Source organism: Melanerpes formicivorus, unplaced genomic scaffold, assembly GCF_026170545.1.
Source record: "Melanerpes formicivorus ecotype bairdi unplaced genomic scaffold, bMelFor1.0.p_v2 SCAF_2830, whole genome shotgun sequence".
NCBI classification, from domain to species: domain Eukaryota; kingdom Metazoa; phylum Chordata; class Aves; order Piciformes; family Picidae; genus Melanerpes; species Melanerpes formicivorus.
In genome coordinates, this window is record NW_027145181.1 from 1 (window position 1) to 15,018 (window position 15,018).

Sequence of the window (15,018 nt, forward strand, 5' to 3'; positions counted from 1 at the left end):
AAGGCAGTTTATAGCTGTATTTCAGGTGGATTTAGAATCTAATGTGACTCCTGTTAGCGTCAATGAAGGATTGTTTCTGTGGGCATTAAATTAGGCTGCTTGAGTTTTATCCAAACTTGTTTATAATCTCTCTGTGCATTCCAGCTGCTTTTGGTTTAAGCTCTGTGTGACCAAGTCTGGAGCTCGTCCTCTCCTACTTAGTAATACTGCGAGTTGTTTGACTTCATGCCTGTTGAAATACTTAACCTGTAAGCACACTGAGCTCTATAAATTTCCCAAGTAAAGGACCGCGGTTTGGTGTTTGCCCTTAGCTGTGCTGGGCTCTTTTTCGCTACGTGAAAGGGAGAGATTTTTATTTGTCTTATGATACAGCGAAGCATTTAATCTTCTGTCATGCAAGCTCCAAATACAACTAATCTCATACACAGCAGATAACAGCTGTTAGAGATTCCATTAAGGTCTGTCGATTTAATACTATATGTTAGGCAGTTACTTCAAATATTTTTATAAAGTGCATTAGAGCAGAGCGAGCTGCAGGTTTAGAAATAGGGGGGAAGATATTCCACTTGGTTAATTCCTGCCTATAATTCAGTCAGACAATTTTAAAAGCATTCTTTATAATACTGTCTTCCTTACAAAGGTTTCTGTGAAAACTCTTTTCTCTTTTTATTCATTTTTTCGTCCCCACGCCGCCTTTGTTCTACTCGTTGTTAATTTAGAACATAGCTCTGTTGCAGTCTTTGTGTAATAGGATATTCATTTTCTCTGCCTGAATATTTTGCAAAAGCTTTTCATACTCAGGTAAGTTTATATTTGAGTGCAGGAGTGTGATGGTGAGAGAAGGTTCAGTTCTGCCCCTCCCCCCCACCCCCAAACCACAGCTAAGTCAGTCAGAGAAACAAAATGGTTAAGAGCTGTATTTTACAAGCAGGATGAAAGGCAGATGAGTGTATGCACAATATACAATATTTACAATATATACAGAAATGTACAGCAAAGAACATAACACAGAAAACCTTCCCTCCTCCAGCAAGGAGGGTCCCCCCAAAAGCCCCCTTCTCCCCCTTCCTCCCTTTTTTTCCCAAAAAGGGTTAGAGAGAGAGCAGTAATTATTAAGGAGGAAATTCTGTTAGTTAAAAGTGTATGCTAAGCAAAGAATTAGTTTCTTAGCTCGTTAGCTCAGTTAGCTCAAGGTCACAGTATCACAGTATCACCAAGGTTGGAAGAGACCTCAAAGATCATCAAGTCCAACCTGTCACTACAGACCTCATGACTAGACTGTGACACCAAGTGCCACGTCCAGTCCCCTCTTGAACCCCTCCAAGGATGGTGACTCCATCACCTCCCTGGGCAGCCCATTCCAATGGCGAACAAAAACTCCATCCAGGTCAACTCCATCCAACACAGAGGAAAGACAGCATCTACTCAGGCAGACTGGAACAGAGAGAACTGACTGAGGTTCAAACTGAACTGAAATTTAAAGTTGCATTCTACCAATGAAATTCATTTAGAATATCTTTGTTTTCCTTTTCACACCAAAACATTCAGCCAAGAGTGTTCCAGTAATTGTCCCTTTCTTAAAGGCACAGCCTAAAACTGTCACAAGGAGTTAATTTTTCATAAGGATGTTTTACCAAATTAATGTAAAAGCTAGAATGAGTGTGGTAAATCCATTCTGTTAGTAACACATTCAGGCTCGTGCAGGGAAGAATCATTAGTTTATTCACAGTTATTAAGTAATTAGATTTCTAGAGCTTAATTTTTCTTCAGAATTAAGTAGCTCATGATATGTTAGTCACAAAACAGAAATAGCATGAAAAAAGTCCAAGAAAAATGCAATCTTTTCAAAGTATATATTTCAGTTTATGAATTATGTAGTATGTAAAGCTGCTGCATCTTGGATCATTTAATAAAAGTCCATGAGGTTATACCTTTGTATTTTAAATTTTACACAGATAATTTCATTCAGAGGACCAAGCAGAGATACAACAACACACGTTCTTTGTCAACAAAGATGAATCTTGTTGACATGCAGACAGAAATCAAGCTGAGACCACCTTATCAAGTTTCAGTGTCAGAACTTGGTTCAGCTAATGGCTTCACAGGTTTACCTGTGCCAGAATACAGGGGTACTGGTAAGATATCTGCAGGTAAGTTTCAGGGTTTTGGTTTCATATACTTAAATATGCAGGTAGTAGAACTAATCTTTGTTACTATTTCTTTAGAAAAGCTTTTTCACTATGATGTTCTTACAGCATAAATCTGCCATTATCTTCCATGTATTTGAGCTTAGATGTCTCTTTTTTCCTCTACTCAAAGTGGCTGTCCTCCCAAAGTAGTCTTGAGGGAGAAGTGGGTCTATTCAGTAGAGTAAGTCTGCATGAAAATAAGCAAATTAAGATGATTATTGAACAAGAGAATTCTTACCAAGATGATCTTTCTTTTTCTGACCTTTCAAGATTTATGAAGTTTTGTATTACCTCTGTCAAGTAATACCTAGTGATGACACAAGCTAAGAACATAGTCTCGGGAGTTAGAGCAGCTTGGAGGGAGAAGCATCTGTGACAGTGAAAATCCAAAGAGCTGTGCTGACTAAAAGATGTTCTAAAATAAGTGCCTCTTGTATGATGTTAATAATAGCAATACTTGCCACATTCATGTAAGTAGTCATTAATTTTTCAAAACTTCATCTATTCCAGGTAGGAGGTAAATATGGAATTGTGTGGTTGAACTGGATTAAAGATTTGTGTTTTTGAGTGAAAATTCCAGGTCAGTTTGAAGTGCATCTTTAGATATTTTCCAGCAGGACAGAAAACTTAAAACTCTCCAAGTCCTTGCACTAAGACATGGATTTCACATGTAAAACTAACATCATCTGATTCCAGTATTGCAAGTTTAGTGAAGCAAAATCATAACTAGAATAAAAGAAAGTGTTGCTTTTAAGTTGTTAAAATCTTCCCCCTTTTTCACAGAAGTACCTCTGTCTATAAAGCTAGTTATCCTGGGTAGACATACATCAGTACTGCTCATCTTACAGTGTCAGGGTGAAAATTCAATCATGAATTTTAACAGCTCTTCCTTTAGGTATCTAATATAAGAGATCAGCTTAATTTTGTGCAGTTTATATGTATTTTCCTGTCTCTCAATAGAATCTCTTTGCCATTTTTATCTTAATTGCTTTACTTGCTCTTAAGGATTCCTCTAGAAGGTTGAAAACTACTTTCTGCTAAAGATGTCTGATTTGTACTGGTGGGGCCCTGATCCTGAGAATTCTGGGTATTATGAGGCAGTGTAGAAATAGCTCACAATCTCTGTACTTGCAATTTAGAATAGAATAGAATAAACCAGGTTGGAAGACACCTTCAAGATCATTGCGTCCAACCTATCGTCCAACACCACCTAATCATTTTAACAGTGTTAGAGATTGATTCTGGAAAATTAATAAATAAAAAGTGTGAAGATATTTTAATTGTTTAGAAGAGTGGAATCTTCTATACATCCCTTTACAAACAACCCCCACATATACACAGTAGATGAGTAAAGGTATGTAGTGCTGGGATACCATTCCTTTGCTACTTTTGATGCTTACATTGTTGCTTTTTAAGTTCTAGTGTACTCCTGGCTTGTGGAAAGGTTACGGTGGCAAAGTGGCAATTGGTTAACTCTGAAAATTCTCTAGATTCAAACTTCCTGCAGCTGGAAAAAAAAAACAGAATCAATAAGCACAAGAGAATTTGGCCCATGTCTAAACTGGCTGTATTTTCAAAGTTGTCCATGTAGTAAGAGATGAGGTTTTTATCACTTCTCTGAATAAAAAGTGTTGGGAGATCATATGGGCCTAAACTAAAATGCATAAGGAGCATTTCCCTTTTTACTGAAATGAAAATTAAACAATAATTGGCAGATGATCTTCCAGTATATTTCACCTACCTTTCCACAAGTTGTCTTACAGAAGCAGTTCTGTTGTCCTCTTTCAACGTCTACTTTCTTCTGTTTCCCCTTTCAATTACTTTTAAGTTTCTTCTTCCTCTGAATTCCGTAGATCTCTCTGTTCAGTTATCCACTTCCTTCCTTGAATTGCTGTAGAATCTCACCAAGCAAATGGCTGTACATTATGAGAGGTTTGCACTTTGCTCCTTCTTCAGCTCAAGTTTTAGATGCTATTGAATACGTGTCTTTTTTAGCAAGTCTGATAATAGCTTTGTAATTCTTTGCATTCATCGCTTCTCTCCATCTTTAAAAAGAACTTTCTCTGGATATTTGCTACCCACTCAGTTGGCTGGACTTCAAAGTTTCTCCTTTGCTCCAAGTATAAATCTTCACAAGGAGAGATAATTTGCCTGGTGTACTTTCTTGAATAGGTTGTCCTGTTAAAAAATGTGACTTGCTCTAAGAGAATAAAGTGTGTTAAATCAAGTTGGATGGCATGCAGAGGGAGGAAGTTAGATAGATGCAAATCTTGTTTGGTTAAACAGTAACAGAATTTGATGTCTTAGTTTTGGCTGTGCTGATGAAACATTGTGCGTTGCTTGCATATACTTGTAACTGGGTAAATACCCAAGGTCTAGTGTTCAGGCCTCCTATGCTGTTCAAGTAACTGAACATAGCAGCCATTTTCCATTAGTGACAGTTGTGATTTTGTAGTGAGGAGTAGGAGTAATTACTGTGTGTGATGCATAAAGTACAGACTATGGATAGAATTTTGCTTCAGAGGTGAACGTCTGTGTTTGGCAGGCATTAGAACTATGGTGACAGAATGCTGATCTATGATGGTTTGGGTTAGGATAAATCTGCTGTTTTCTGAGAATTTTCCCAATGAAGGAGCAGTTGTCAAATCAGAGTTACTTTTGCCCAATGGTGTACTCAATGGTTTGTTTTGTTTTCATACATTTTATCTTTAAATGAACGTCCTTCCAAGTAGTACAGTTTCTCACATTGGGTAAATTTCCTAGATTTTAATTGAAATGTTAGCATTTTAATTAAGAATTTGTGCATTATTTGATCCTTTGTTTGCTTTAGAGACTTTTTGATATGGCAGTTACCATATCTCTTCAGATTTACAGATGTGCTGACTCAAGGTCAGCTGTCCTTTACCCTGCCTTCTCTGATGCTCCTCTTTCATTCTTCTGGTTTTGCCTTATTTATATATATTTTTTCTTTATTTAAATGAGTCTTGTTGCTTTGATTGTAAAGCTATAATGTATCAAGCCCTGGAGAGCTTAATTGACATCAGTTGTCGTTTGAAATGTCCTTTGAAGTTTTTGGATTTGTTTTTGTATTTTAATAAGAAAGAAAAGTTAGTATTTTAGGATCTTTCTTACACTGTCTTGATTTAGCTGACAAAGCTCTTTACTTTTCTCTCTGTGGTTCTCAAAGAAGTGTTTTAAATACCATTTTACCACCTGATGCTTTAAAGTTACCCCAATAAATTTGGAGGATGGGATTGTGTAGAGCACTGTGCGTGGAGAGCAGTGAACAAATGGTATCCACCAGTTAATGAAATACAATTACTTTTGGCTAAAACCAGTCACACACACCTGCAGCTTTTTGCCACTCTGTAGATAAAATGCTGTAAAAAACCCAAACCACCCAGTCACTGAAAAAGTATGGTATGGTATGCAAATAGTATATGTAACCTTAACTGAGTGGTTGCTGCTAGTATTCCTCTAACACGTACTACAGTTAGAGAAGCTCTGAAAGTTAGAAATGGGTTATGGTTTTGTTTAGAAAATGCAACTAATTGCACTATTAAATTTAGAACAAATGAGTTAACTAATTTTGTGGTTTATTTTTAAGTTACCCCACACTCATAATTAGACAGCCCTGTCTCCTTATCAGTGTGAAATAGCTTTTGTCATTATTTCTTTAGGTTCTGTAACTTCATAAACTGTTTGGAAAGCTTTTTTCCTGGATTTGTGCAATGCAAACAACTGGGATTGACACCCTTCTCTCTATTAATGTTACAGTTCATTAACCTCATTATTCACATCTTTACACTTCGTTGGTTTGAACAGAATGATTTAAGTATGGCTCAGCAGTCCCATTGTTTTCTCAGCCTTGCCTAGACTGTCAAGAGTTTTGCATTGTTTTTTTCATATTTGCTTTCTGTTATTAATTATGGAAAGGGACAGTAATGAGGAACATACACAACTGCTGTGTACTTGTGACCTTAGATAAGCCCAAAAGAGTTGGTGTGCGTGGAAAGAAAAGTGTGTTTTATTTTTCATGTGTTTTGTAAGAGACTTCTGTGCACTATCTGGAAGGTCTGCATAAGGTTGTGATAAAGATACTAGCGTGGTTTCAGAACTGTCTTCTTATTTGTGTCTTTGGTAGCACTCATGGGCTGTGTTTTTTAAGGTAGGGGACTGCAATAGCTTTGCCTCACAGTGTTCTGTTAAGTAAACAAGCTAAATCAGTCTCAATAGCTCTGCTAATGCATTAGTGTTAAATAAAAGTGGAGGTTGTGAGAGGAGCTTTAAGTATGTGGCTTATTAGCTGACTACTAATTGTGGACAAATTTCACTAGCAGGTGCATTCTTTGCCACTGATTTCTTGGCAAGTTTTAGGAGCCTTCAGTACCATACTGAATAAACTGAATGTATTGAGTTAAAGACTAAATATAAAAGACAGTTACATATGTGAATTGAAGGAGAGAATACTTAAATGTTATGTTGAAATATTTGAGATATCTCTTCTTCTTAGAAAATATGATTGACATTTTGCAGTTTGTTTCGGTGATCTCTTCTTGCACTGTATGCCACTGAAAAATGAGTTTGCTATTTTATTAAATTTCTAAGGACATTGCTTTGACCTTTGATACTTTTTTTTATCTACTTTGCAGCTCCTCATCAGCGTCTGGAACCTGTGACTCTGACAGGGATTGTCTCATTTGTGCTTAGTCTGCTATGTGGGGCTTTGAATTTGATTCGTGGCTTTCATGCCATAGAAAGTCTTCTGCAGGTATTGTACATGTTCACAAGTTATGCAGCATAGCAACATAATGTCACCCTGGAAGATGGGTATATGAGTTAAGTCTTAATAGTTTTATTTTCAGAAATACTATTTGTGAGGTCAGACTTCTGTTTATGAAACCTATATTGCTGGTGATCTGTGCATCCCTCTTGAGTGCGATGCATCACTCATTGAAGCTGTGAGTTTCAATTGCAGTAGAAGGTGGGTGGCTGATTCCTTCCCTAGGTAGCTTGGTAGCAGTGAGTATGTGAACATAATGTTCTGTTTTCTAAATCTATGCCAGGACATGGGGTGTTTAATTTTAATAGATGTTATTTAAAAACATTTGAGAGAGACAATGGACAGCTTTGAAAATCTGGTCTTTCCTTTTACTTGAAAGGTCCACAGAGCAGGGATCATGAAACAGGTTTTTTAAAACTGTTTTTTACATTTTTTTAAACCTTTTGATTGTTTTTTAATAAACCTTCTTTGGTAGGATGCTTACTTCTCTTTGTGTGCTGAAATGATCAATGTAAGAGAAACTGTCAAGTGATTTCTTCTACACCCCCTCCCCCAAAGCAACACCACGCCCTTCACTAAACAACCTCCCAACAAACATTTGTTTATGTGAACTGTCTGCTCTGACCCTTCCTGTACCCTTTCTTCTTGTTCTATTTCTTGTGCTACAATGAAAACAGGAACGCTTAATGATTTTAAGCCGTTCAGGTGAGCGTGCTAATAGCACTTGAAAGTATGCACAGACAGTTCATGTTTGTTAGTTACCAAAGGGGGAAAAAAAGTGAAATTAGCATTAAAGGCTCTACTGTTGTGGTGATGGAGGTAGAAACTAAAACATTATTGAAGTTTTCTGAAAGAAAGTGACAATCCTCCTTCTTGGCTAGTGAGATAATCTTTTTACTCAAACATACCTCTGGACTTCATCACTGCAATGCTTTTGATACCTGGGAAGTAAGGTAAAGCAGATGACCTGTACTCCAGTTGTCTTACATATGTAAAGCTTTAATAACACAGTAGTGTGTGAGGTGTCATAATTTCCTGAAGACTAATGAATAGATGAACAGGGTTGATCAAACCAAAAACAATTCAAAAGGAGGACCTTGCGTGGAACACTTTGTTCTTTTCAAGAACAAAAATTAGAGTGAAATAATGAACATGCATCTATTTCATCCCTAATCAGATTTTTCTGTTAAGCACAATTCTCTCTGTTTATAAATAGGAATGAATTTAAATACACTGGAGTACAAATAGAACTGAACAGATTTGTACCACACAGTTTCTAGAACTTTTCTGTAGCTGAAATTTTAAAAAAGGAATGCCAAAGTTAGCTTAACCTATTGAAGTGATGATAGGGCAGCCAGTTAATTTCATTCTGGATGTTACTGCATCTGGAGGTAATAGATGGCAGTATGGATGGAAGATGCTTTTTCATTTCTGGCAAATGAGGTGCATTCAAATCCATTAACATTTCTCTTAGTTTACTTTATTATGGAAAACCACACAATATGTAGGGAGAGGTAATCCAAAACACAATTAACTGAGCTTCTCCTGAGACATCATTCAAAAGCTTCTCTCTGAGTTAGTGTTACCTTTTATAATCAGTGTTTTTATTTAGGTATTAGCAAAATTCTGCTACAGTCTGTAACTATACTCCAGGAGATGGGCAGTTAGAGTCAGCTAGTTTTGTGAAAGCACTCAGAACAAAATCAAACTGCAGTGTGCTGAGGCAAAAGTTTTGGTGGAGGAGGGTACTGCATTGTGTAGGTAAGCTTTATATGCAGACATAGAAACTTTTTCCACGTCAGCACTGTAGATGGAAATAATGCACACTGAGCATACTCTGAGGAGAAACAAATAATAGTTCCAAATGGGCCACCTTTTCAAAATTATATTCATTATCAAGGAAGACAATTTGCATGAGTACCCAGTGTTTTCCTGGGAAAGTTTTTGATTGTTGCAGATGTTTGTTTGAATTGCAGTTAGAATAATCATTGAGCATGTAAATTTATTCTGCTCCACTCTATAGAAACCCATTTGAATAACTTGGAAGAAGTTTTGGTTTATTTTGTTTTTAAACACTTACTAGAAAGATCTATCACTTAAAATCATTTTTTTCTATCTCTTCCATCAAGAAAACTTATTTTTCCAATAACCTCTCTTTGACAAATGGATGTGCTTCCGTTTGCTCTCACGGCTGTGAAAGCAGTTGCCTGCTTTACAGTCTGTGGAATTTTACCGCACCCTAGCGGCCAGTTGCTGTCTTTCCCTGCTACCTTGTTTCCTGGAGGAGGGCACAAAGTGTCTACAAAGTTGATACTGAAGGTAGTTACCAGTGTTAAGACTTGAATTTGTAAAGCTGTCTGGAGAAGGTAAGCATCCAGTGTTAGACCTTTAAGCTTTTGAAAGTCTCTGCGTGAGTTGTCCATTGTGAATAAACATTTGGGTCATATTCTAGATCATGGCAGTTTCTTTCCAGACATACAAGTAAGCAAAGATTAGTGCTAATTCTTTTGATTTAGCATAGTATGGGGATTACTACAAATTGTGGTGTGAGATTATTTAAGCATACAATAATGAACAGCTTTCCTGCTGGAAATATCTGGTACTTCGCTGCAGCATTGAAAAGCAGGGCTTTTTTGTTTTCTTTTCACAGAATGAAGGTGAAGATTTCAGCTATGTCATTGCGTTTTTCCTTGGAACAGCAGCCTGTTTGTACCAGGTGTGTTCTGCTTGCGCGATTCACTAGAGTTTAGAAACGTTACCCAGTCATGTATAAATGTCATCATGTTTTCTTAAATGCCACAGACACTTTAATAGGTTAATTATAAAAAATAATTTCTTCTCTGTTTTATTTAGTTAATCATAATCATACACTAGATTGATACAAAGGGCTTCTGTTTGCTGGCATTTTTCCCCAGTTAATTGATTAAGAGATTAGATGTACTTTTCTGTCTGGAGCTTACAATTTATCTCTAAAGTCACAAGCAGTGGAGGTTATTTAATTTCCTTAAAGTAGTAGATTCATAGTTGGAAGTAAGCTTAGCTATGTGAACAAATGTCTTGCTGTTTCCCTCCTTTGTGAAGATTAGAAGCAAATGCAGGAATACCTAGGCATTGCACCCCAGAATTTTCCTCACTTCCTACATTATTGTGCTTCTCCTCCCTTGTCAAAGCTTTCAGCCACTTTCCACTGTTTTCCTTTTGCTGTCTGATGTTTCATGTTGCATTTCATGTCTGTAGGTTTTCCATTTCCCCATCTGAATTTTACTTTCCTATATAGTTCGTAGCAAGGTATTTTGGTGCCTACTGGCATTTGTCATTTAGTGACACTACTATTAAGTGTTGCTATGACTGTAATCACTGTCATGCTCAATTGCTGTTACTGTAATTCTTCTGACTTTTAACCTCTTGCACTTGTGGAGCATGCAGACTCCACATGTTTCTTTCTGATAATGTTTAGTACTGTGTCAAACCATAAAAAGAAATTATGTCTCAGGATATTTCTTTTATTTCAGCCTTTTCCTCAGTCAGCCTTTTGTCCAGGTTACCTGTAATCTCCATTCTCTGTAACTTACATCCAGCAAAGTGTCACAGTACAACTTCTGTTCTTCACCACTTGCTGACTTTTCATCAGCTTCTCTCTTTAATTCTTCAGATCGGTGTTAATTCTCCATGCCAGCAATTTGTGACATATCAGATAAGGCAGAGCTCCTCCATTCTTCTTTTTGTGTAGAGAAAAAAAGAGGCATGTTCTTCCCTCCTCTTCCAAGTCAGAAGCCTTATTCTTTATGAAGTGTTCACAGAATCACCAAGATTGGAAGAGACCTCAAAGATCATCAAGTCCAACCTGTCACCGCAGACCTCATGACTAAACCATGGCACCAAGTGCCACGTCCAGTCCCCTCTTGAACACCTCCAGGGATGGTGACTCCACCACCTCCCTGGGCTGCCCATTCCAATGGTGAACAACTCTCTCAGTCAAGAATTTTCTCCTCACCTTGAGCCTAAATTTCCCCTGGCACAGCTTGAGACTGTGTCCTCTCGTTCATGCCTGTGCATTGAGCTGTCAGGACATACATGTTTCCCTCACTGTCTGACTGGAATAGAGCTGCATTAAAGAAAGAACCCATGCAGCTTGGAATGTTGGCTTTTTCTTAATATTCAAAATACATCTGATGAGACTCTTGTTTCACACCCTCTGCTGTCAGTCCTACAATATGTAACTGGTCAGTTTTCAGAACTAAGGAGGCTGTCAGTTCTCTGTCACATTCTGATGTTCATTTGTCACACTTAGGAGTTTGTGAGATTAATTCCATGTGTTGCATGACACCACATTTCACTGTCAATTCACCTACAAGATGTCCATAATGCTGTATTGCCTTGTGCAGTTACTAGCCTAGCAGTGTGTTTCTAGTTTCCAAGAAAATGTTTGCAACCTAGGTGCACAGGCTGACTGAAAAAAGTAGCACAGAGGAGCCTTCTACAGAAAAGCATCATTGGTAATTGCCATCCTTAGACTTTTCCTTAACAGAAGGGAAAAAAGCCCTCAGGGATTTTCTTATAGTAAGGTGTTAAAACTGCAGTGTTTTGGCCTTTTGACTGGAGCTCTGTTCTGTAAGTGGCAAATCTCTAAATTCTCAAACCTAGACTGCTGAAAAGATCAAACAGTTTTTTGGTAAAATTGGGTTGTTCAACATCATGTTGCATTGAGACATTTTCAAACTTACAATATTTTTGGTTTTGCTTTTAACCCTTTATTAATCATTTCAATGAAGCATATCCTGACTCTTCCTTTAATCTTGGATGCAGTTATTCATGTGTTGTCAGTGAGGGTGACAGTGCTGGGAAATGATCTGCATTTATATTGCTGAGATCCTAGTACCAACTAATTGCTCTTTCAGATATGATTTATAAAACTGTCAGCAGAAGTAGGTTGCATTTGCTTTGCTCAAAAGGGCCAAGTGGGTTCAGAGGACTTCCATCTAGTTCTGAAACACACAGATTACTTATCTTTAGATTTACTTTGCTTTGGAGGAAGGACATAGGAATCTTACTGATCCTGTCAGTACTCACATCTCTTGAAGATATTTAGATATCGAGAAATCCCAAGTAGTTCTGTTAATCTCAGCCACGCTCAGAGTGGAACTGCGTGATTTATAGGAAAGAGGTTGAATTTCAAACAGAATATAAAGTAACCTCAATAAATTGCATTGTTCAGTTGCAATTGTGCAATGCTTTGGCTCTTCTTTGAGGAATGTGAAGAAATGAAAAGAAATTTAAGTAGAGTTTCTCTGACTGATAAAACGTGTCAAATGCCCAAGGAGAACAGAAATGACACTTAGATAATCCAGTGATGGATGCTGTTAAGAATTTGTGTGAGCATGGTTATATATCCACTGGAAACAGATTTGGAATACAAAGTAGGCCCAAGTGATGCTGTTATCTAGCTTACAACACAACAAAAACTTTCTTCAGCAGACAGAAATGATTAGGATCCAGAAAGGGGCAAACAACTTTTTGGTAGAAATCAAGGAAGAGTTAAAATGATATCTGTATAAAAGTTGTGTCCTTTCAGAGATGGAAACGGAGGCGAGGGACTTGAACAGAGTTCTAGTTGCAGTAGGAAGAAGGCAGCGTAGGGAACTCTGGGCAGTCATGACCTTCTGCTTAACACCAGAGCATGCAGAAGCCGACCCTTAACAAATAGTAGCATTACAGCATTGTGGTGTATTAGCTCTACAAATGTGATGATCCACCTTGCATGTCTGTCCCATTGCTTTGCCTGAAGGAGGCTTAGCATTGCCTCTTGTTCCTTCTCCATTGCTTGAGTGGAACAGAGGGTGTTTTGTCCAGAGATTACCAAGAACACTTGGTATTAGGCCACTCATCATTGCAGACTGTAATCAATTATTATGAGATAATGTGTTCTCAAAGAGGGTTTAATGGAAGCCAAGTGTAGCCTTGTATTGATGCACTTTTCACCCTTCCAGGACTGCTAAATTGATGATGTTCTTAACATGTGTTTGATTTAGACTTTCACTTGTGAGTTTGACCAGGTAATGTTTCTTCAGTGAATGTTATTTTCCAGGTAGCAATCTGTTTTCTGTTTTATTTCCTGACAGTGTTACCTGTTTGTGTACTACACGGGCTGGAGGAATGCCAAATCCTTCCTGACCTTTGGCTTAATATGCCTGTGTAACATGTACCTGTATGAACTGCGCAACCTGTGGCAGCTCTTCTTTCATGTGACTGTGGGAGCATTTGCTACCTTACAAATCCGGCTGCGACAACCACAAGGAAAGTCCCCTGATTACAATGTCTGACAAGTCCTGGAACACTTAGAGGCAGTCTTGTCCCAACAGTTATTTACTCTCAGGAATGTAAATCTGTTCTCCAGAAGAAGAAGCTGTCTCAATGGGGCTTTTTTTTTCTCTTTTTTTCTTTTTTAAATAAAGCAATGTGAGATGCCTCTGGATGTTTTTCACTTGGTTAAACTTACTCCCTGTCTTTCCCTCTTTCCTTCCCTCTTTCTTTCCTTCCCTCTTTCTTTCCTTCCCTCTTTCTTTCCTTCCCTCTTTCTTTCCTTCCCTCTTTCTTTCCTTCCCTCTTTCTTTCCTTCCCTCTTTCTTTCCTTCCCTCTTTCTTTCCTTCCCTCTTTCTTTCCTTCCCTCTTTCTTTCCTTCCCTCTTTCTTTCCTTCCCTCTTTCTTTCCTTCCCTCTTTCTTTCCTTCCCTCTTTCTTTCCTTCCCTCTTTCTTTCCTTCCCTCTTTCTTTCCTTCCCTCTTTCTTTCCTTCCCTCTTTCTTTCCTTCCCTCTTTCTTTCCTTCCCTCTTTCTTTCCTTCCCTCTTTCTTTCCTTCCCTCTTTCTTTCCTTCCCTCTTTCTTTCCTTCCCTCTTTCTTTCCTTCCCTCTTTCTTTCCTTCCCTCTTTCTTTCCTTCCCTCTTTCTTTCCTTCCCTCTTTCTTTCCTTCCCTCTTTCTTTCCTTCCCTCTTTCTTTCCTTCCCTCTTTCTTTCCTTCCCTCTTTCTTTCCTTCCCTCTTTCTTTCCTTCCCTCTTTCTTTCCTTCCCTCTTTCTTTCCTTCCCTCTTTCTTTCCTTCCCTCTTTCTTTCCTTCCCTCTTTCTTTCCTTCCCTCTTTCTTTCCTTCCCTCTTTCTTTCCTTCCCTCTTCCTTTCCTTCCCTCTTCCTTTCCTTCCCTCTTCCTTTCCTTCCCTCTTCCTTTCCTTCCCTCTTCCTTTCCTTCCCTCTTCCTTTCCTTCCCTCTTCCTTTCCTTCCCTCTTCCTTTCCTTCCCTCTTCCTTTCCTTCCCTCTTCCTTTCCTTCCCTCTTCCTTTCCTTCCCTCTTCCTTTCCTTCCCTCTTCCTTTCCTTCCCTCTTCCTTTCCTTCCCTCTTCCTTTCCTTCCCTCTTCCTTTCCTTCCCTCTTCCTTTCCTTCCCTCTTCCTTTCCTTCCCTCTTCCTTTCCTTCCCTCTTCCTTTCCTTCCCTCTTCCTTTCCTTCCCTCTTCCTTTCCTTCCCTCTTCCTTTCCTTCCCTCTTCCTTTCCTTCCCTCTTCCTTTCCTTCCCTCTTCCTTTCCTTCCCTCTTCCTTTCCTTCCCTCTTCCTTTCCTTCCCTCTTCCTTTCCTTCCCTCTTCCTTTCCTTCCCTCTTCCTTTCCTTCCCTCTTCCTTTCCTTCCCTCTTCCTTTCCTTCCCTCTTCCTTTCCTTCCCTCTTCCTTTCCTTCCCTCTTCCTTTCCTTCCCTCTTCCTTTCCTTCCCTCTTCCTTTCCTTCCCTCTTCCTTTCCTTCCCTCTTCCTTTCCTTCCCTCTTCCTTTCCTTCCCTCTTCCTTTCCTTCCCTCTTCCTTTCCTTCCCTCTTCCTTTCCTTCCCTCTTCCTTTCCTTCCCTCTTCCTTTCCTTCCCTCTTCCTTTCCTTCCCTCTTCCTTTCCTTCCCTCTTCCTTTCCTTCCCTCTTCCTTTCCTTCCCTCTTCCTTTCTTTTCTTTTTTTTTTAAAGGAAGGAGCCAAATCCAGGACTAGAAGAGAAAAATGGGTCCTATCTATGCAGTCAA

At 38.6% G+C, this 15,018-nt stretch overlaps 1 protein-coding gene across 1 annotated transcript; it reads left to right on the forward strand.

Annotated features, from left to right (window-relative positions):
* Positions 1-1,955: 1,955 nt before the first annotated feature.
* On the forward strand, positions 1,956-13,442 carry LOC137440348 (vesicle-trafficking protein SEC22a-like; the record flags this gene model as incomplete). Its single annotated transcript, XM_068136647.1, has 4 exons — positions 1,956-2,150; positions 6,842-6,960; positions 9,623-9,688; positions 13,092-13,442. Coding segments are annotated over 4 exons (581 nt in total), but the record flags the coding sequence as incomplete, so codon positions are not given.
* Between the last annotated feature and the right edge of the window lie 1,576 nt (positions 13,443-15,018).